The sequence below is a fragment of the Sus scrofa genome, chromosome 8 (assembly GCF_000003025.6).
Source record: "Sus scrofa isolate TJ Tabasco breed Duroc chromosome 8, Sscrofa11.1, whole genome shotgun sequence".
Lineage (NCBI taxonomy): Eukaryota > Metazoa > Chordata > Mammalia > Artiodactyla > Suidae > Sus > Sus scrofa.
In genome coordinates this window covers 131,554,385-131,577,964 of record NC_010450.4, presented here as the reverse complement: position 1 = coordinate 131,577,964, position 23,580 = coordinate 131,554,385, and the positions used below count along the sequence as shown (strand labels likewise).

Genomic DNA, 23,580 nt, shown 5'->3' with positions numbered 1-23,580 from the left:
TAGTTACCTTGCGATATATGAATTGAGTCAGATTTTTCTTTCACACTTGGCTCTACTGCTTAGTGCTTTAAGACTTGTGCTTGCTTCCTGGATAACAGCTGTGAAATTAATAGCTACTCCTAGTTTTTAATATCAGGCTCAGAGATGATGTTAGTTGCACAATAAAGGAAGAAGTGTTAGCTCACATTTTTGGAACACAGGGAGAGCTTATGATAAATTCATGTAGGCACATGGGAAAAATCATGGAAAAGAAATTCACGTAATTATGTCCTGCCGAGAGCAGCTCAGCAGGATGGGGCTGAAGAACGGGTGCTGCGGAACTGAAGGAAAGAGCCAACACAAAACAAAATGCCAACACAAAGCAAAACACAGAGATAGCAAAGGTGGGAACCCGGGGGACTCAAAGTCTCCAGGACCAACAGCCCTGCCTCAAGAAACCACACGCTTTTATTTCACTCTTTTGATGCGCTCACATGAAGAGGGGCCAGGGGTGGATGATCAAGCAAGAAGATTGGAAAAACATGTCTCGCAACATGTCTAATTATTAGGAAGGCTAAGTTAGTTCATTTAACTTGTATATTTTTTTTTCATGCTAAAAACAATACATTAACATGAAGCTCCCTTCTGTATTCTACATAGCTACAAGTTTCATATTTCGGTTGTCTTCTTGTGGATGAAAAGTATGTTCTTTTTTTTTTTTTTCCGGTCTTTTTAGGGCCGCACCCACATGGAGGGTCCCAGGCTAGGGGTCGAATTGGAGCTGCAGCCACCAGCCTACACCATAGCCACAGCAGTGTCAGATTCAAGCCACATCTGCAAGCTACACCACAGCTCACGGCAATGCTGGATCCTTAACCCACTGAGTGAGGCCAGGGATTAAACCCGCATCCTCATGGATGCAAGTCAGGTTCGTTAACCATTGAGCCATGATGAAACCTTGAAAATTATGTTCTTATTTAAAAGTCAAAGATTAGGAATTTTGTGGGTACTCCTGCTTAGTTGTTGGCACCTGGCTGTCCTTTACACATCAGAAAGGGAGATGGGTCTCTGGGCAGCAAGATCCCAGCATGCCCTACTCTTGCTTGGTCATGTAGGATGACCAAGATTATTATTATTATTGCTATTATTATTATTGTTGTTTGTCTTTTCAGGGCCGCACCCGCGGCACATGGAGGTTTCCAAGCTAGGGGTCTAATCGGAGTGGTTGCTGCCAGCCTACACCACAGCCACAGCCACAAGGGATCCAGGCTGTGTCTGCAACCTACACTACAGCTCAGGGCAACGCCAGATCCTTAACCCACTGATGGAGGCCAGGGATCGAACACGCAACCTCATGGTTCCTAGTCAGATTTGTTTCCGCTGCGCCACAACGGGAACTCTAGGATGACCAAGGTTATTACCCTTTTATTTTCACCTTCCTGCAGTAGGTGCATTTTTCAATCTCTAACCCGCCGAGTTTGGGATTTTTTTCCCCCCATACCTGTGGCATTTGGAGGTTCTAGGGCCAGGGATCAAGTCTGAGCCCAGCAGTGACCTATGCCACAGCTGTGGCAATGCTGGATTCTTAACCCAGTGCTCCAGGCTGGGGATCAAACCTATACCTCAGCAGCAGCCCAAATCACTGCAGAGACACACTGCTGTGCCACATCAGGAACTGCAAGTTTGGGATTTTAAAAGGGCAAATCTAAGTTTTATTCAGAAGAGGCCAATTATCTATAGAGAAACTAGTGCTCAAACGCTTTTATTTTGAAATAACTTCAGATTTGCACAGCTGTGGCAAAAACAGTACAAGTTTCTACAACTGTTAACATCTTACATAGTACAATTATTCAAAATCATAATTCAGAGTATAATTATTAAAACTGGGAAATTCACATTGTTCTGATTCTATAATCTATAGATCTTATTTACATTTTGCCCGTTATCCCATTGATTTTAGAACATTCAAACTGATTTTGTGCTGAGATGTAGCTGATAACATGGAGTTTTCTGAGTTAAGAATTTTCCCCTGAAATGTGTTTACCATCTGAGGTGTTTGGAATCTTAGCGCAACACTGATGCTCGTGAAAATCTGAAATTGTCACCTTAAGGCAATTTCTATGAATTATTCAGCATCAGTGCTTGACTGGGGAGCTTGTTTCCTTTAAACTCAGGCAGGATGAATTTGTGAACTTCAGTAACGATGCAACATATTTCTAGATTTAAAAAAAATGGAGCAATTTGCCCACCGATAAGTTCGTTCTCTCCTTTGATTACGCCTCTGCCCACGTATATATCATATACCATAATGGTTACCCAGATGTATATCATATTGAATTAGGGGCTTGACTGACTTAAGATGAAATGGCCTAACGAGGATTGGATTAAGCTGAAATAAAGAGTATTTCCAATAATAGGATTTATTGAAAAGTAATAGAAGAAAGAGGTGGAGACAGTCCAAACACTCATTGACAGAAGAGTAGATAAAACGTGGTTTATTTGCACAGTGGCGGGCTCTGCGGCCTTAGGAAAGGACATCCTGTCACATGCTACTTACGACATAGAAGAGCCTTGAAGACAGGGTGCTGAGTGGAACGAGCCAGTTGCAAATGGACAAATACTGTATGATTCTACTATGAAGTATCTACAGTGGTCAAAATCCTAAAAGAGAAAGTAGAAAAGTGGTTGCAGAGGAAAAGACCTCGACTAGCATCCATGAGGACGTGGGTTCAATCCCTGGCCTCGCTCAGTGGGTTAAGTAAGAATCTGGCTTTGCCCTGAGCTGATGCTGCTCTGGTCTGGCCCTGCCGTGGCTGTGGTGTAGGCTGGCAGCTGTAGCTCCAATTTAACCCCTCGCCTGGGAACTTCCTTATGCCGCAGGTGCAGCCCTAAAAAACAAAAAGGAAAAGAGAAAGTGGTTTTGCCAAGAGCTGAGAGCAGGAGGAGAGAAAGCCGTTCCACGGTAATGTCAGTACCCTTCACAGTCTTCGAGTGTAACCTTAAAACGGTTAGGATGGTGAAATTAATGTTATGTAATTTTTAACACCACAATTAAAAAAAAAAATAACAGAAGAGGTGGAAGCAGATATAAATAAGGATCAAACAAGCTAGCCAAGAGCTGACAATTGGATGGGCAGATGATGGGTATATAAGAGTCATTACACTATTTTAAAATATATTCTATAAATCTGTAAAATAAAAACCCTAGGAGTTCCCTTGCGGCGCAGCAGGTTAAGGATCCAGCTTTGTCACTGCAGTGGCTTGGGCCGATGCTGTGGCTGGGGTTTGATCCCTGGCCCAGGAACTTCCATATGCCGTGGGTGGGGCCAAAAAAGAAAAGAAAAAACCCTCTAATGCACAAATGCCAACAGGCTAAGGCTCTAAGGGAAGGTTCCCATTGCCAAGGCTAATACAACTGAAGAGGTCCTCAAATCAAAACAAGTCAAATGGACTACTCTGTCCACTGCTCTGAAATCCACTGCTTTCGTGGCCTTCAAGTTTAACTGTCAGCACCAGAAGAAAAGGAACCAGAGCGCATTAGCTCCCAGGGCTTAGAGGTAAGTGGAAGGCTTGGGGACACGGCAGGGGACTGCCTACTCTTCTCTGCAAATCACACGGAATGTCAAAAGTGTACCTCACCCACATTCAGCAAAGGTCACCTTGACCCTAAGGCCTACGAGCCAGAATATTGGAACTTATCCAACTCAGCCTCAATCAGAAGCAATATGCCTCCTTTAGGGTGAATTAAGGTGTGGGCACAAAAAAGACAAATTTAGGAGTTAGAGTTCAGTGAACTTGGTGAGAAAGAACTGACTCCTTTGGATTAATCTGTAATGTTGTTGACACAGGAGCAGGCGACTCTCAAAACTCATATTTCAAATGAATACACATTTACCTTTTACTCTAGTCCCAGAAAAGTATATCTATCAGGCTCCCAGGCTAGGGGAGGGAAGAGAAAGCAAGCTCAATGAGCCCAGCAGGGGAGAGACATCTATTTCATTTTAATTAATTTATTAATTTATTTATTCTGTTTAATAATATACTATTTTTTCAGATTAAGCTGTCCTTATTTTTTGAATTACTTAATGAATTTTATTATATTTATAGGTGTACAACAATCATCACAACCAAATTTTACAGCATTTCCATCCCAAACCCTCAGTGCACCCCCCTGACCCCCCAACCTGGAGAGGCATCTATTTGAATAAGGCTGGAGGTGGTTTGGCCACTGCCTTTCTCAGATCAGCATCCCTGAGTTGAGGTGCAGGCAGGAGAACAAAAGTACCAGGTGGTGTGATGCCTGACTTACCTATCCAAGCTCCACCTGCTCTTGCCTGCCTGCAAAGAAAGGAGGTGGGTTAGACAATTTTTATAGAACTAGCTGAGTCAAGTGAGAAACAAAACAGGAATATACTTCAGGTCACCCGGAATCTTGTCTTTTAGATTTCAGCCTCTTTAAGATCAGTCAATACGCCGTAACATTTTCTTACTGAGGGGAAAAAAAAAAAGGTGGAGATATGATTATTCCCCCCAAACAATGTAGAATGCTTACAAAAACATTTTCATAAGAAAAGGAGACAACTGTTTTATAAAATGTTTACAAAAAGACAAATTGGATTTTATTTCTTAAATATTTAATCCACTTTGGAAAAAGGGAGTGAAAGTTACGGGATGTTTATTTAGTCAAGGAAATAGACTCTGTCACTCTGACATCCTGTAGCAGTTTTCTATTGCTATGTAACAAAATGCCACAAATTGAAAACACCGTGGCTTAAAAACAATCGCATATTAGCTGGCAGTTCTGTAGGTCAGAGGTAGAGACAGAGTGTGGGCTGGATTCGCTGCTCAGGGACTCACCTACCCGAAATGAATGTGTCTGTCAGGGCTGTGATCTCCTCTGAGCTCAGAGTCTCTTCCAGAATCACTGGTTTTGGATTTGGGGCAGGGTTAATGTCTCTGCTTTCCTGCTGGCTGTGGGCGATGGAGTTTTTAGCTCCTCTTGGCTACCTTTTCCGTATGTACTACAAAAAATAAGTGAGTGTTTGCTTTCTTCCCCCTGAATGCTTATCTCTGACTCCACATCACAGAGACCAGCCTGAGAAAAATCCTTTTTTAAAAAAAATTGTGTGATTCGGTTAGGCTCACCAGAATAAGTTCCCTTTCTTACAATCAGCTGTGTCATGGAACACAACCCCATCACAGAAGGAAATCCATCACAGTCACTGTCCTGGGGATGGCGCAGGACATGTGCACCAGGGGCCAGAAGTCTTGGGGGCCGTTCTAGAATTCCGCTGGCCATTCTTGGTTTCACCACAACCATCTCCAGAGGAATCCAAGGCGTTGATGGAAGACGAGGGCTGTGAAGAGGAGACTGACAACATCAAAGAAGTCAGAGACAGACTGGGAGGAAGTGAAAAATGCCATCCCTTCACATAAGAGGCAAGATGACATGATAATTAAGAGCATGGGCTCTTGAGCTGGACTGATGGCGCCACCATTCACCCATCCAGCTGCGTGACCTTGGATAAGGCATTGACACTCTTCCAGCTGGTTATCTGAAATGGTAGCCAGTAGTGACATCTAGCTCACCGCATTGCTGCAACAATTACATCAGTAAGTATATGTAAGGCCGGCAGGAAAATATTTCATTTCTATAGGCAGGAACCGACAGGAAGCATCTGTCTGGAGACTTGCCCACGCTGGAGGTAGTCCTGGAACTGGGATTTTGGTCAGAGTGAGGACGCTTGGAGAGAAGCATGAGAGGGAGATTGTCAGAGTAACACATTTAGAACTCAGCTGGAACTTCCTTATAAGGAGGCAGCCTGTATTCAAAGCCTGAAGGAAAAATGGGCAAAGGGAGCTCAGTATTTGTGCTTTTCGGTATTTCTGTGAGTTTCACTCACTAAGGATTAAAACCAAACTTGAATTACAAAGGAACATTTTTTTCTTTGCACCAGATATTGGGGTTTTATTTATTTGGGTCAGTCCCCACCTCAAATTCCTCAGATTCTTTCTCTCACAGTCAGAAAAATCAAAACTTTTTACCGTGGCCCATGAGGTCTCCGTTGAGCCTATAACTCTGCCCACTGGCTTGTGCCCTCTGGCCTCAACGGCTCATGTACAGTTCTTCAGAGAAGTTGATTCCTTTGTCAGAATTTGCTCTTTTCTTTCCCTGGATATTTGCATGGGCCATGCCTTCATTTCACATGTATTTCCACCCCAGGGTGTTAGTTCTCAGAGACTTCTTCCTTGACTTTACTATTTTATTATTTATTTATTTAAAATTTTTTTGGGCTGCGCTTGCAGCATACAGAAATTCCAAGGCCAGGGATGTAACCTGCACCACAGCAGTGGCCTGAGCCACAGCAGTGATAATGCTGGATCTTTAATCTCTGGGACATCAGGGAACTCTTGTGTTTTTTTTTGATTTTTTGTTTTAAGGGAGAATTGCAATGATTTTTAATATTTATTTATTTATTTATTTACTTTGCTTTGCTTTTTAGGGCTGCACCTGCAGCATATGGAGGTTTCTAGGCTAGGGGTCCAATCGGAGCTACAGCTGCTGGCCTACACCACAGCCACAGCAATGTGGGATCCGAGCCACATCTGTGACCTACATCACAGCTCAGGCAATGCCAGATCCTTAACCCACTGAGCAAGGCCAGGGATCGAACCAGCAATGTTATGGTTACTAGTCGGATTTATTTCCTCTGCACCACAACGGGAACTCCCATCAGGGAACTCTTAACTCTACTCCTTTACTTTCTCTCACAATCTATTGTCCCCCCACCTACTAAAATGTGAGCTCCATTGAGGCAAGGCATTTGCTTTATGCCCTGATGTTTCCCCTGGGCCTAGAATTGTGGCTGATGTGTAGCAAGTATTTGTAAAGTAAATAAATAAGTAAATAAACTGAGGACATTCGGAAACATCCTAAATGTTTTACCACAAGAGAATGGGTAAACGCAGTACTACTTAGTACTGTGTGCCCATGAAGATGTATGAAGTTAAACTCTAAGTACTGAAAGAAAAGGCTGTTTGGATATGTTGGTAAATTTCAAAAGCAAGTTACAGAATACAACGCATGTTTTGAAAGAATTTACGTAACACGTGCAATAAAAGACTGTAAAGTATTTCTCACATATATGTGTGCACGTGCATTTGAAAAAGAGAGAAGATTATACATTAATAGCCTGACCCCTGGGGAATGGGATTGTGGTGGGGAAAATAGGTTTATGTTTTTACTTTGCATATTTCTCTTTTGAAGTTTTATAATCATAGTTTTAAAATACATTTTAAAGTGTCCCTCATAAAGTCCTTTATTTTAAGACAAGCAATTAAACAAATATCATGATGGACTTCCCCTTGTGGCTCAGTGGCAATGAATCCTACTAGTGTCCATGAGGTTGTGGGATCGATCCCTGGCTCGCTCAGTGGGCTAAGGATCTGGTATTACCATGAGCTGTGGTGTAGGTCACAGACCCAGTTTAGATCCCATGTTGCTGTGGTTGTGGTGTAGGCTGACAGCTGCAGCTCCCATTCGACCCCTAACCTAGGAACTTCCATATGCCATGGGTGTGGCCATAAAAAGCAAAAAAAAAAGAAAGACTATCATGAACTCAGTAAGTTTCTGTGCATAAAACAACACTCCTGGGAGTTCCCTGGTGGTTCAAAGGGTTAAGGATCCTGCATTGTCACTGCTATGCTCTGGTGGCTGCTCTGGTGCGGGTTCGATCCCTGGTCCTGGAACTTCTGTATGTCACAGGCACAGCCAAAGCGAAAACAAAACTCAAACCCAATACTCCTAATTTTCAAAAGAAGCCAGAGTTGAGTGAACCCCAGGCCCCCCTCAACATCTGCAAGATCTAGCTGTCATCACCCAGATACTTGCTTCCTGAGGGAGACAAAAACTCAGAGATTAGAAGTTAAAACTCTTAATTTTCTAAATACAAGAGGTTATTTTTTTAAAGCACAGCAACATATTTATCATTTGTTCTTTAAAAATTGTTTTTATTAATAATTTGGTTATAATCATTTGTTTTTAATGAGGATAAAACAGGAGGATAGCGGATGCAAAAGCCCTCTGTGACCCATGTGAAAAACCCAGAAAAGCAAGATTAGTCTTGATATAGTGGGAGTCAGAGTCTTCTTTCCATTGAAAAAAAGAGAAAGATCACTCTGTTTTCCTCTCCATCTCATGGTCCACTGTACGCTCTTGGGTAGCCAGCCTCCTTCCTTTTCCTGTGTTAGTATTTGCTTTTGAAACTCAAAACTGTCTAAACATCTCCGGCACCGATGATGTATGAGAGCATAAACTACAAAGAAAGAGGTTATCATAAGGCTAAAATTTCAGATTCAAATTCAATATTCAAGAAAGATTACCTTAGGAATGTCATAGAATTTTAAGAGATTATGAAGAGGGCAGGCCCTCTCCTGGTGGCTGTAAGAGCCATTCAAGAGACAGAGTCAGGTGAGAAAGGCCCAGATACTATTGCACCGTTTGGAGCTGATGAACAAGGGAGAAGCTAGAGAAAGTGTCCAGATGTTGAATTTCATAAGAGTAATCTGTCTTTTGGTGCCAAGGTGCCTGCTTAAACCTCATCTCTGCTATCTCACACTGTGTACTTGCTGACATTCTGTGGCTTGACTACAGATTAGAAGGCTATTCTAAGAACAGTCTGAAAACTCCACTGTGCAAATAAGTTCTTATTGTATTTACTCTCAGAGAGGTAGCTATGCCTACCTTTAAATGGAAAGAAAAGAAACATCTTATGGAAAAATGACCTTTTAAGTATGTTTATGTAAGCCCAGTTAAAGCCACATAATCATCTTGAGAAAGGGAAAGACAGCAGTTCCGTTGTGGCTCAGGGGTTAAGAACCCGACCAGTATTCGTGAGTGTGTGGGTTCCATCCCTGGCCTTGCTCACTGGGTTAAGAATCTGGCGTGGTTGTGGCTGTGGCTGTGGTGTGAACTTCCATGTGCTGAGGGTGTGGTCCTAAAAAAAAAAGAAAGAGAAAGACAGATAATTAGTCTTGTTCATTTGACTCTTGCTGTGTTTTTAATAGTAACGGCACTGAAAAATGTGAAATCAAGCTTTGGAGAATTGACTCTAAATTTAGTTCCACATCATTAAGGTGCATACATCTCGGCCCAGAGCTCATCTAATTCAGTTCATTTTGGTTTTGTGGCCAACCACTGCTTCAAACTGAATATTCTGCACACGATTTATAGCTGCCAAGGCACGTTCAGGAAGAAATCTGAGGAAAAAAAGATGAAAAAATTTTGATTTGAAACATTTGACATCAGAGTTCTTGTTTGTGGTTATACCCTGAGAATTATCTGGTTTGCATTTAATTTTATTCTGCGCTTCCTTTACATCTGCCTCTCTCTTTTTCAGTGGGCCTCTTTTAACACTCACAGTGCAAATAGTATGCAAACATAAGGTACTGATAGATACCACTGTTGGCACCTTTTCATGTCGTATTAGTAAACTCTTGCACGAAATCATAGACGAATGAAGATCTAAAACTAAAAGTCTGGATTTATTGCTAAAATTGTCAATGACTCCTGATGCTAAGAGTTCATAGATTAACACCACCAGGATCCATTCCACCCGTCTCTCCACCTCTCCTTGAGTTTCTACTCCATTTATAGAGTTTTTACTCCATATTACAGAAGGCATATCCAGCATAATCCCATACCCTTCTATAATAAGGTAGACTAAAGTACTTCAGAAATAAATAGCTACTGCCTTTGAGGACATTATTGTTTGGCTAAGAAGCTAAACCACAGGCTCAGATGGCTTCACTGGCGAATTCTCTAAAATGTTTAGGGAAGAAATAATACCTACTTGACCCAAGTTATTCCAGAAAAGAGAAGAGGAGAGAATACTTTCCAACTTAGTTTATGAGCTATCTTGACACAAAAATCAAAGACATTACAATGCAGAGTTGGTTTAATCTTTAAAATGTGTCAGTGTAATTCACCATATTAACAAGCTAAAATGGAAAAAGCCCAAGATCGTCTTAGTATATTCAGTAAAATCATTTGCCCAAATTATATCTACTTGATGAATACTCTCATCGAAGTAGTAAAGGAAGGGAACTTCCTCAACCTGATAAAGAAGAAATGAAAAAAAAATCTACAGCTGATGTCATCCTTAGTTGCGAAAGACTGACTACTTTCCTTTCAAGATCAGAAACAGCAATTGGATGTGCGCTTCCATCAGTCCTCTCTGACACTGCATGGGAGGGTCCAGCCAGCGTGATAAGACAAGAAATAAAAAAACATATAGACTGGTAAAAAAGGAAGTAAAAGTGTCTTTATGTTCAGACAATATGATCATCTATGTAAAAAATGTCTGTTAGAATCTCCAAAAAGGCACTATAAATGAGTTTAGCAAGGTTGCTAAATACAGATCGAAATGCAAAAACCAAAGACATACTAGTAATGAACAATGGGAAATAGAAATTTTTTTAAATGTCATTTGCAGTAGCATCAAAAAAATGAAATACTGGAGTTACCATCGTGGTGCAGTGGAAATGAATCCGACCAGGAACCATGAGCTTGCAGGTTCAATCCCTGGCCTCACTCACTGGGTTAAGGATCTGGCGTTGCCATGAACTGTGGTGTAGGTCACAGACATGGCTCAGATCTGGTGTTGCTGTGGCTCTGGTGTAGGCCAGCAGCTGTAGTTCTGATTCGACCCCTAGCCTGGGAACCTCCATATGCCTCGGGTGCAACCCTAAAAAGAAAAAACAAAATGAAATACTTTTGGATAAACCTGACAAAAGGTGAATAAGACTTGTATACTGAAAACTACATTGACATATTGATAAAGGTGAAAAAATAAAAAGAGATATTGTGTTCTTTGTGTTCTTGGGTTGGAAGACCTCAATATTGTTAATATGTCCATTCTTCCCCAGTTGATCTATAGATTCAATGCAGTCCTAATCTAAACCCCTGCAGATTTCTTTATAGACCATTTATTTTTAGCTAGTTCACCACATTGCATTCTCTTTAAACTGTCTTTCCTTCAGCTAGAATAGTCTCTGGCAAAGGTTGGGCGGAGACAGCAGAGAAAATGAATCATTCTCTTTTTATAGATTGGGCAATAACAGAGGAAACTTAACTGTTCTCCCCAGGCATGGAGAGTTTCCATGGCAACTTCTACAACTGAAAGACTCTCCATAATGATCGCTGTGCTGGCGTTTTAGCGTTTTAGGTGGTCTGTGCTATACTTACCTCTCTAGTGTTAGAGAGATATTGAGATAGGATGGAACAAAAATCATTTTCTTATTGGTAAGTATTCCATCTATCAAGCTTCTTGCAACTTCATCTGTCTCCAGTATAGGCCATAGTCTGTGATTTGAAAAGAAAAGTTTGGTTCTTGTTGTTGTTGTTGCTTTTTAATTAATGAAGGCAAAAAAATTAGCTTATCTTTTCCCTAATTAGCATTTGAAAGGTCCCAGGATTCACTGCACAAAAGGCACCTGCCCCTCTCGCAAGCCATGTTGATATTTTGGGATCACAGTCTTATACTTTGCCATCCAGTTGGTGTGTTTCACAACTCACTTGATCAAAACATCAGAACGTCGGGGAGGAATTAGATAGTAGAGCAATGGGAAGAGTAACGGGTAGAGTAACCCTAGGATGGAAAGGAAACATCGGACCTCTTTTCTCAGGGCTTGTTAGACACAAGAAGATTCTACAGCCAGGTATACTTGCTTTCTTGTGGAGGGATCCCATGAAGCTGGATTGTTTTGAGGGTATTTACTACTTGAGATTCACTGCTGACTTGCGTAGGTGGCAGTTTAATGAGAGTTCAAGATAGGCACCAGGAATGCTGCAACCAGAGGTATGGCTCTGCTTATACGGAAGCCTGTATACATGGGTTCCTGAGAAGTATTCATAACCACAGCTCCAGTGCAAGATCTTGCCCATCACGCAAGATGGTAACAGGAAATAAAACATAAATGGATTGGAGGAGTTCCTGTCGTGGCTCAGTGGAAACGAATTTGACTAGGAGTCATGAGGTTGCGGGTTTGATCCCTGGCCTCGCTCAGTGAGTTAAGGATCTGGCATTGCTGTGAGCTGTGGTGTAGGTCGCAGACGCGGCTTGGATCCTGCGTTGCTGTGGTTGTGGGGTAGGCCAGCAGCTGTAGCTCTGATTGGACCCCTAGCCTGGGAACCTCCGTATGCCGCAGGTGTGGCCCTGAAAAGGCAAAAGACAAAAAACAAACAAAAAAAGTCTGGAGGCATTGCATGAAAGCTGTCTAGGCATAGGCTGAACAGCTAATGAATACAAAGATTGTACAGAGGAGTTAAGAAGTGACAGCTATAACTTCCTTTCTAAGAGATCATGTGATTTGCTGCAGATTATTAGGTGATTGATATTTCCATGGCACTGAGTGGCAAGCCAGCACAGAGTACTATAAACCAACAGATTTCTAAATTATTGGGTACTGCCTCTTCTCTCCCTGATGTCCCCTACCTCATTCTACAACCCAGCCTCTGAGGTAGGTGATAATTCTTAGGATGGGACAAGTTTCGAAAATGTTGGAGTATTGTAATGCAGTACTGTGGCCAGTGCTGCGGAAGATGGAAAGGGGGCATATACGTGCTTCCTTTCCATACTCTATTTGAGAGGACGAACCACGAACGGGAGAGGGGAATCTTAGGTGCCATTCATTTTGCGGGTGTGGTTTCCGGGAGAGGACACCCTTGCTATCCCCTGAATCGCACCTCTCCATCCTGCCCACTCCCCAACACAAACCTGCGTGTGTGTCGAACCTGTCACCTGGACACAAATGCCCACTGTCTAATTTACTGGCAGTGGATCACCCCTGCTAGTCCCTAATGCATTTTCCCCTTTGTGCAACTAACTTCAAGGTGAAAACATAAAGGCAATACAATAACATTAATAAGAAAAAATAGCTTTTCTTTTTTTTCCCACTTTCTCTGTTGACCCACCCAACAATTTCTCATATAGATTTTATACCAAGTGCTTATGCCATATTGCCATCCGAACTTGATTTTGACCTCACCTGGTGCTTGGGTTTTTGGTGAACCCGGTGTTCACAAAAACCGGGCAGAGGCACGAGGTTTTGATACCAGTTTTCCCCACGGCTTCAAGTTCTGCTGTCAGAGCTCTGTGGAAGCCAACAGCCGCAAATTTGCTGGAACTGTAAAAGAATTATCCAGCACTGTTAGGTCAGGGGCAGCGAAACACATTCCTCAGCTTCCTGTGAGAAGAAAAGGTTGGCTTGAGAACAAGTAAAAGCCAAACCTCCAAATCTGCCACGTGGTCACGCATTTCCACTTCTGTTTTCATACATGATTTCACTGAGTTCTGAATGTGCCAATTTCTTTATTAGCAGCGATAACCATAGAACAAATCCTAGTAGCTTTTACTGACTGGCTTAACTGCTCCCTTTTCCATTCTACATGTAGGGTTTTCCATTCAATCTTTATTTTTTAATATTTTTTTTGCTTTTTAGGGCTGCGCCACAATGGGAACTCCCCGTTCAATCTTTAAACTGTTTTCTAATCAGCCTTTACTGCTGTTTTTATTTTGAAGAATGTGAATCAGGAAAAACATCTTTAGAAAAATAATATAGCTAATATTTATATTCACAAACTTCTATGGGACTCTACACATTTCCCCTCCTAATGGTTTCTCTCTTGAATTGTGGAGTCCCCCTTGGCTTCTTAATTTCATTGTGAAGGTCTGGAGTGAAAAGACTGCAGGTGATGTGGGTGTTGGTGTGTGCAACCTTCAATACTTCACTTTGTCTTCTTCCTTGGATTTTCTGGTCTTTAAAAAGCTGGTGGGAGTTCCCTTCGTGGCTCAGTGGTTAACGAACCCGACTAGGATCCATGAGGATTCCGGTTCGATCCCTGGCCTCAATCAGTGGGTTGAGGATCCGGCGTTGCCATGAGCTGTGGTGTAGGTTGCAGATGTGGCTCGGATTCTGCATTGCTGTGGCTGTGGTGTGAGCCAGCAACTGTAGCTCTGATTCGACCCCTAGCCTGGTGACTTCCATATGCCACAGGTGCTGCCCTAAAAAGCACAATAAATAAAATAAAATGCTGGTAATTAAATATAAGGCTGTCTCATACGAGATCAATTTGGTTTAAGACGTGGTGTAAAAAGAAAAACTCAATATCATCCGTGATGGTTTCTAACTAAGACCTTCAATTTGAATTATAGATTATAGATTTTCCAGGGTCAGAGGCACAAAATAAAAAAAAAATAAGGCTGTCTTGGGATCAAATAGCATATGCATAATAACTTTATTACCTACAAGGAGCTGTGTACTGTGAATCATATTTTTGACCCAGATGACAATAAGAGTAATAAAGTTAAAGGCCGGCTGCTTTCTCGAAGGAAAAGAAAACCTTTATTACATCATGGTTCCACATTTCTAAACATTAAAACAAAAGTAAATGTTTAAGTTGAGAAAATTCTTTTGTGTTTTAAGATGGTAGAGGCAGCTTGAAACCACCGTATGTCTGGGCGAGGACACCTTAACCTACAGTGAAATTTTAATTGACATTAGTGACTATGTCCAGTGTCAGAAATAATATGGTCTGTGACTAAATTTAACCTTGAACATGGATGTGTAAGTAAATAATGAACCAACTGACTATCACCCCCACGTCCACTTACCGACATGCCTGTATTGGCGGTTACATTTTGGGGGGCCAAAATGTTCACAAGTTAAATTTTTCTATGAGGTTGATATAAGGCAGGAATAACAAAATGACAAGCCATTAAAGAAGCTTCAAGGAAAAGATATTTTCCAGTGTTGTATCCTTAGGGCCTTCCCACTTTCTTTTCTTTTTGTCCTTGGTAGAGCATGGAATATGCTATCTGCATCTTTTAATATAGTAGAGGTTTTCTCTTAAAATCTCTCTCTCTCACACACACAGACACACACACACACAGACACACAGACACACAGACACACAGACACAGACACAGACACAGACACACACACACACACACACACAATCTTTCATGGCACAAGCACGCTGGAAAATGTTTTGATCCTGGGGCCATTCTGTTTAGCTTATCTTGGGTGCCCAGGCCACGGCAATGATTTGTGTTCCTTGGACTTCTGCATGTTTTGCCTCTTAGTCTGTGAGTTCCCTATTTCTTTTATCGGCAACTTCTCATTGCAGGGTACAATGGAAATGGGCTCAGCATTACCGATTTCTTTCATTGCTCTGAAGAGTTTTCAGAATTCTAAAAATATTTTAAATGATTTCAACCCGTTGCATTGTTTTAGGAGAAGTCATTTTTAAAGTTTATTCTAAACTACAACATAAATTCTGTAAATCCAAATTACCTTGCTAGGAGGACTGGAATCTGAGGTCTAATAAGCCTGAAAAGTATGAAAATATAAAGCGTTGCTAGAGGTGAACACTTACCAATATGGAATAAGATAAGGAATCACTCCGTGACCACACAGTGAAGCCACCGTGACAACGTGGCCATGGTTTCTGCTCATCATCGCTGGAAGAAGGGCTTTTGTGATCTTCAGGGTCATTGCAGAAAGAAGAGAAACAACGACACAGGTGTTAGTTTTCCAAATTAGGAAGTTTTATTTTTTAAGACGAAAGGCCAATTGAGACAATGTTTGCAATGAAATGAAAGACGAAGCAAGATTCCATGACTACTTCTGCGGAGAGGACATAAATGGTGACTTAAATTATTGGTTTGGGTTGGCCTTGAGCGCTGTGCACTGTACGTCACATGCCAAGAATTCATCTTAATATCCCCCGTCATCCCTCCAGAGGGAAAAATAACAAAATCTCTTTTATGGGTGTGTCATCTAAACAATATGATTAAGGGGAAAATTCAGAGTTTTCAGAATTAAAAAAAAAAGTCCCCATGGTAATCTGGTATCATGTGATCAAGGGAGGTTGAGGCTTTTATCTTTGTAATGAGGAATTAAAATCTTATATACCTACTTCATGCTGAGTAGAAAAGGCTGACCTCTGGTCAGTAAGCATCAGGATTGGCTTTAATATCTCCCTATTTGCAATATAGCGCATTATATGTTGATGTTACAAAGTCTTTCTTTACCTGCAATAAGCTTTACTGTTTTAAGAGGAATATCAATAATATTTTATGAGAATTTTATAAACCCACCCTATGGACCCAATGCGAATGCTTAGAGACAGAACTACCAAACCAAGCAACCCCCACATTCCTCACCCACAGAAACTGTGGAGGAAAAGGAACATTTATTGTTGCTTTAATCAACTACGTTGATATAAAGTGCTACGCAGCTGGAGACAATGAAGCACCTGGTCTCTATGTCGCGGGCGGGCGTAGTAATCAGTTCTCATCAGCTTGTGTGATGGGCTTGGGGAAAAGGGGGAACACAGTTCTGTTTTTCCTCTCTCTTCCCAGATTTTCCTAGGTTCTATGCCTTCTGCTAATAGAGGCACTGGAAGATGAATTCATAAAAACACTCTCTGCGTTTCATATATCGGCATATTTCAGTCTCTCACAAAACCAAGCCATTAAGGTCTGTAGAGCCATGTCTCTAAGCCCCAGCCTAGACCTAGAGCTTGTCTCAGAGTCCTGACCAGAGGAATTCCCAACCCTACAGACACCCAGGCAGTGAGTTTTGCTGTCCTTTCCATTCTAAAATTCCATGACGTGAGGTCATAAGGGAATGTGCATAGTATTTTCTCCAAAACACCAAAAAGACCTCATTCCATGATGTGAAGTCATAAGTGACTGTGCATAGTATTTTCTCCAAAGCTTTGATGATGAACAATCTTCATCAAAGTTCCCCAAACACTTCTTGAGCGCTGGTACATGCCAGGCTTTGTGTTAGGTGCTGGTGGATAAGACTAACTCGCCTACATTCTGGTGAGTTGTGTCCCCTTGAACTCTGTGTCCTTCCGTCAGAGACGCAAATACTTGATGAGTGTTGACTTGAGGCAAAGTTAGGGAGTTTCCCCAGAGGGATGGGAACTCAATTGTGAACTTGGTGTACCTTAAGAGGGGGTGTCAGACATACACAAACTGGGAATGTTTCTGACTCACACTCACCCAAAAGTGTCCTAGAATGTTGACCTCAAAAGTTTTGGTAATCTCTTCGTCCTTTGTACTAAGAAGGTCAGCTGGATATATCGTTCCAGCGTTATTCACCACGATGGTTATATCACCCACTTCTTTCTTTACCTTTTGAAATAGAAAGAAATTCATTGGAGGTATTATAGAAACTCAGACTTGGGCCTGATATCATCCAGGGATTGGTTCTTATTTCTATTTGATGAGAGCTCTCAGAGTTCAGGCAGGAATAGCCTAAATGGTGGTTGCAAAGGGAGTACTGTCATGAAGCTGAGACAAACTGTTTTTCACTTTTTGTTGTTGTTGTTGTTGTTGTTTTTGTCCATGTCCAAGGCATGCAGAAGTTCTCAGGTCAGGGATCAAACCTGCCACAGCAGGGTCAATGCTGGATCCTTAACCTGCTGAGCCACCAGGGAACTCTTAAACGGCTTTCTAACATCTAAATTCCAGTGCCCAGTACCTCATAAATTTTAAAAACTAACCAATAAAGTGAAATTAATACTTGTCTTGATTAACTGATATATAAGTTCTAACCAAAGATTTAAAAAGTACTAATTGAGTAATCCTGGTTTCACCACCTACTGTGAAGTGAATCTCAGTCTGCTCATCTCTCAAATGAAGTTAACAGTGTTTGTAAGGATCAAATTAAAGTGTGCAATCATTTATCAGAGTGCTTGGCCTGTTATAAGCATTTGATATTTACTCTTAAAACTGTTATAGGAGTTCCTGCTGTGGCACAGTAGGTTAAGAATCCAAATGCAGTGGCTCATGTTGCCTCAGAGGCTCAGGTTTCATCCCAGTCCAGCACTGTGGGTTAAAAGATCTGGCTTAGTCACAGCCATGGCTCAGAGTCAGTCCCTGGTCTGAGAACCTCCATATGTTGTAGGTGTGACCATTAAAAAAAAAAAGAAGAAAAGAAAATTGTTATAATAATTATTAACAATATATTTTTTTACAGAAGATTAGATTGGCACCGACATAAATGAAATCCCAAAGAGGAAATAATTAAAGGAAAAAATTAAAGAATTACTGCAAAAGTAAGAGCACTAAAATGAAACTAGAAAGTGAACTTTCTCCCTGATGATAAATCTTCTGTCACTCTGTACCACGGCACACGTCTGATCAGAATGAAATGATTAAGAATATGAAACAATAGCAATAGGCGAAGTTGAGTGGATTACATGGAAGGAAGACTTGCATTTCCTTCCTGGTTTACACAACTACCTCAGTTAGCAGAGGATAAAATAAATCTAGCTTAAATTAGGCGGTCACGAGAAAACTTTTCATATTTCCATGTAAGGGGCCATAAAAGTACGGGAAGCAATTTGTATCCTGCAGTCTCACCTGGTTTACAGAGTTGTAAATCTCCTCTCTGTTACTGCAGTCTACCACAAACGCATGTGTCGTGGCCCCTAGTTTTTTGCATTCAGCTGCAGTTTCCTCAAGACCATGCTGTAATTGGAAAAAAAAAAAAATCAGAAAGATGTAGGTCAGTTAGGGCACAAGGCTGAAGGAGAAAGCATTGGAGAAGAAACTTTTTGAAAGATTAAAATTCATGCCCAAAATGTCCTCCTTGTTTGGAAGCAAGTTTCACGAGAGGCACTGTTTACCTAATTTACAGAGATCCTACCTGACTTTTCCGCCAGGGAATGCTCGTCGTAGTGATGTGTTTTCACCTAGTTTTGCTACATTCTTATAAATTAAAAAACATGCTTGAGGAATCCCTGTCATGGCTCAGCAAAAAGGAACACGACTAGTATCCATGAGGATGTGGGTTCGATCCCTGGTCTCGCTCAGTGGGTTTAAGGATCCAGCATTGCCGTGAGCGATGGCTTGGATCCCAAGTTGCTGTGGCTGTGGTGTAGACTGGCAGCTGTAGCTCTGATTCCACCCCTAGCCTGGGAATTTCCATGTGCCACAGGTTTAGCCCTAAAAAGACAAAAAAAAAAAAAAAAAAAAAAAAGAACATGCTTGAAAGAGGTTGTTCTTTGTGGTGTCATGAAAGGAGATGTTTTAGTATGGAGAAGAAACGAAAACTCAATAATTCATTTAACATATATTTGCTGCGCAGCACAGGGAACTGTATCGAGTCACTTGTGATGGAACATGATGGAGGATAATGTGAGAAAAAGAATGTGTGTGTGTACATATATGACTGGGTCACTTTGCTGTACAGCAGAAATTGACAGAACAATGTAAATCAGCTATAATAGAAAAAATAAAAATCTAAAAACACACATATTTGTTGAGTACCAACTTGTAATAGGCGGTAAAGCCCCAAGCAGCAATTCTAAACTAGTGGTTAATTTTAAACTATATACTTTGCCCATCGTACTTTTCTCGACCATTCTGATTTAAGCCTCTAGGAGGGAAGGAGAAAGAAGAATCCTTACTTGAGAAAAGCTTTCATGGGCAGACAATGCCACAGCTCTTGTGAACATAATATTACATCCTTCAATTATTCTGGAGCGTCAATGGACAACGGGCACTGGATAGGTTCTCATCTATGTAACTATTTTGCACATCGATCCAGGACATACAGACAGAGAGAGTAACTTATTTTCAGCCTACATGCAAAGACCTCTTTCCTAAGACAAAATCACCCTGATGTATCTTGACCTGCATTTCTGGAAAATTAGAATTATTTTCAAGTTTTGACATCTGTTGACATTTATAGAAAAGCTTATAAGGTTTTTAAAAGGATGTTTTTCCTCTCACAGTTTGTTAATGATTCTTTGTGGTGAAAAGGCAAGGACACCTGAAAAGTGCCACCCGCCCTTTTTAGAGCTGCACTCACAGCATACGGAGGTTCCCAGGCTAGGGGGCTGAATCCGAGCTGCAGCTGCCGGCCTACCTGCCACAGCCACAGCAACACCAGATCCGCCTCTGCAACTTACACAACAACGCGCGGCAGTGCTGGATCCTAAACCCACTGAGTGAGGCCAGGGATTGAACCCACATCCTCATGGATACTGGTCGGACTTGCTACTGCTGAGCCACAACAGGAACTCCCTGTTGTGTTCTCTTTTCCCATGTTGGGATGTTAGTGGTGTAGCTGTTGTCTGGGGTGGTCCCTAAATGGGTGGCTGGTGGTTTCCAGTAGGGTTGGGGGTAGGGACCTCCCCCGCAACCCTGACCCCCAGGCCCTTGGTAGTTCACCCCAGGCGAAACCCTGGAGCAGCACTCTGAAATCCCGAAGAACACACCCTCAGAGAGATGAGGACATTCTGTCACAGAGCCAGTGTCCCTCACGGCCTTTTGGGGAGTTGCAGAGGCGTAAAGAAGAACAGGAGGGTCATTCATGATTTAGGTTTTGGCTAGGAGTTTGCTCACTGCCCGATTACAAGATTTCACTGTTTCCTCTCTAGATTCAAGGTCAGTAGAGAGCCTAGTAATCAGAGCGTTCATCAGATGCTGAACCAGAGCACTGCAAAATGCAACACCTCGCCTTCTAAGCAAAATGCCTGCTTTGGCTTCAACTCCAGTGTGCACTGTTTACTTAGTATAGTGTTGCTGAAGCAGCAGTTCAGATCGAATGTGAGCAAACTGCTTGCACGAGGTGTTGTGTAAGGCAAAAGAAGCCAGCATTAAAAAAAAGGCAGTTGGCAGCACCTTCCATAGGCAAACGAGATCTGAGTTACAGTTATAGGCTTAGTGTGAATCATTTAATACCTTAAATGTTTAACCATAAAATTCAAGGACTCAGGAGGACCCAGTAATGTTAGGTGTTCCATTCTACAGGCAGACTCTTCAATAAGTCATTTTTATTTCATCACTGGAATTTTAAAAGTATTTAATAAGTATCAGGTCTCTTCCCCAAAGTACACATCTGGAGGGATCCAAAGGTTAGAGTTCATCAAACCTTTTTCATGGGTTTATAGTTATTTATTTTTTTTGATAAATGCCTGAGAACAGCAGGCAGTAATTTTCTCAATTCATAAATTCTTGTCCTCTTCTAGAAAGTGTATCGAAATCTCTTCAAGGACCAAACTGATGCCAAATCACTTTTATGCTTATCAACTTATCTATAATACAAAGGCCCATATCTATTACATAAAAACGTATCAACTTTTTCTTGTATAATATCCTTTACTATCTAGAAGGAATCAGAGAGGAACAAGTTTTCTAAATTCAAGAGACATTTTCGAAGGCCTTAAGAAAACAGTGCCAACTAGACATGACAGCAAAGGACATAAAAGAGTAATAATATGATGGCAGTTAAAATCTCACTGAGATGTGCGAAAAAGCTTATTCTCAAAAACCAGACAACTTTTTTCTAATATTAAAATTCTGTAAACATTTTTCTGGGACTATTTTCATGGCAAAATCAGAATTCAAAAATTTAGAGAAAAGAAAAACCTGACTCTCTGCATGGAGGTTTTATTTAACACGACAAATATTTGCTAGAGCCAGACATTGTTCTAAGCACTTAAAATATTAATTTGCCTAGTCCTCTTTTCTGTAAAGAGCCAGAGAGTAAATATTTTAGGATTGTGTGCAAGAGGAAACTAAGGGGCTCTGTAATATGATTTTGGTTTTTTGTTTGGTTTTTGCTTTGACAACCTTTTAAAAATGTTAAAAAAAAAAAAAATCTAGCTCATCAGGCTGCTCAGGGACCAAGTTTGGTCCACAAGTTACAGTTTGTTAACCCCAGTTCTTGCCTGTCCTGTGAGGTATTATCCCCATTTCAGAGATAAGGAAATTAAGTGACTGCTCCGTTTAAACAGTTTGGAAGCAGCCTGGCTCCTTAGTCTGTGTTAACAAGCCTGCCAATCATGGCATAAAAAGAATCACTGCTAATATCTCAGTTATTTATGTTCCCTTCATCAAACCATCCTGATGCATATTAGAGTAAGCTCTAGGGAATCTAGTTATTAAACGTTAAAAAAGAAAAATACAAAGAAAGCAGATGTTAAGTCAAATAATTTGTTAAACGCCTATCTCACTTGTAACTTTAAAAGATGGGCAAAGGAATCCTTTACCTTATTAATATCCCACAGAACCAATCTGCTCTTCCGCTTTGCAAATTCATAGGCAATCTTCCTGCCTATTCCATGCCCAGCTCCTGTAACGAGAACAATCTCCCCAGCTACAGATTTTCTCCTCCGGGGAATGAAAACCTTCACCAAGGATTCCAAGTAGGAGTAGATGATGATGATCAGAAGAAAGAGGAGATCCAAGACAATATTCATGGCTCTGCTCTGTACTCTTCTCTTCTGGTTCAGGCTCTGTCCAGTCCCTGCACCCTCCGCACAGAGCTCCAGGGAACAGCTGTGTTTCAGGTGTTGGTGAGACTGACAAAGGTAAGCCACATTTACAGGCAGGCTTCGTCCACGTGTTCTAAAACGTCAGCTTTCGAAGTGGGACCAACTGCAAGTAAAAAACTTAGCACAGGGACAAGGGAACTCGGGAGAAATACTCTCTGTACTTTCTGAGAAGCAGCTCTGTACCATGTTTCACAATATCGACTGGAAAAAAAAATTCACAGTCTAAAAGTGAAGAGTTATGTTTTATTTGGTGGCTGCACTGAGGACTATAGCTAGTGTTACAGCCTCTCAGAGAGTCCTGAGAAACTGCTCCTAAGAGGTAAAGAAGGGGCCAGGATATGTAGGAGTTTTTGCTAGGAAAAAAAAAAAAAGCCAAACATCAAAGTTTATGGCCAATCACAAAAAACCCCCAGACATCTCAAGTTAATGATTTTAGTGCTTTTCTATGTATGGGAAGATGCAGGAGTCTGGGCTCCTTGATGTTATTCTTTTGATCTGCATCTTAACTATCCTGGGCCAGCATCCTGTTGTTCTCCATCCTCAAGTCCCCTCAATGTGCGTGGCTAGGGCGGCTGCAGTGGCTGATGATTTGATGGGAGGGCAACATTCATTGTTCATAGAATGGCAGGCAATATATATATATATATATATTTTTTTTTTTTGCCATAACCATGAAGTTTTACCTCTAGAAATAATTCTAGATATATTGCATCAGCCAACGGTCACTTGGTATCTCTCCATAAAATGTGCCACTTCCCGTAGTGGCATAGTGGAAGCAAATCTGACTAGGAACCATGAGGTTGCAGGTTCAATCCCTTGCCTTGCTCACTGGGTTAAGGATCTGGTGTTGCCAGGAGCTGTGGTGTAGGCCACAGATGGGGCTTGGATCCAGCATTGCTGTGGCTGTGGTGTAGGCTGGCAGCTGTAGCTCTGATTGGACCCCTAGCCTGGGAACCTCCATATGCCATGCATGTGGCCCTAAAAAAAGAAGTTTTGTTTTTTTTTTTTTTTTTTTAAATGAAGGAAAAGTAGAAAGTAGAGATACTAGCTTAAGGAAACAAAGTATGGACTAACCAAACTTAGTTTGATTCATTTATTCATAAAAGCTCCTATCAGTATTTCAGTTGGCTGATCATTTTATAGGAGATGCCCATTTCCCTGAAAACCTCTTGAGTTCGGGGCAGACTGTAGGTTATATAAGGCAGTCGGTTCCCAGAGTTGCCGCTGTGGAGCAGCAG

At 41.4% G+C, this 23,580-nt stretch overlaps 1 protein-coding gene across 3 annotated transcripts; it reads right to left on the bottom strand.

Moving 5' to 3' along the window:
* On the bottom strand, positions 7,898 to 22,448 carry HSD17B13 (hydroxysteroid 17-beta dehydrogenase 13). 3 transcript variants are annotated; one of them, XM_021100397.1, is made up of 8 exons: positions 22,058 to 22,440; positions 18,420 to 18,527; positions 17,055 to 17,186; positions 15,416 to 15,522; positions 13,027 to 13,164; positions 11,225 to 11,341; positions 9,123 to 9,237; positions 7,969 to 8,975 (listed from the first exon to the last, which is right to left on the bottom strand). In XM_021100397.1, exons 1-7 carry the CDS (start codon positions 22,265 to 22,267, stop codon positions 9,147 to 9,149), a joined length of 903 nt encoding a protein of 300 aa, XP_020956056.1. In that variant the 5' UTR covers positions 22,268 to 22,440; the 3' UTR covers positions 7,969 to 8,975; positions 9,123 to 9,146.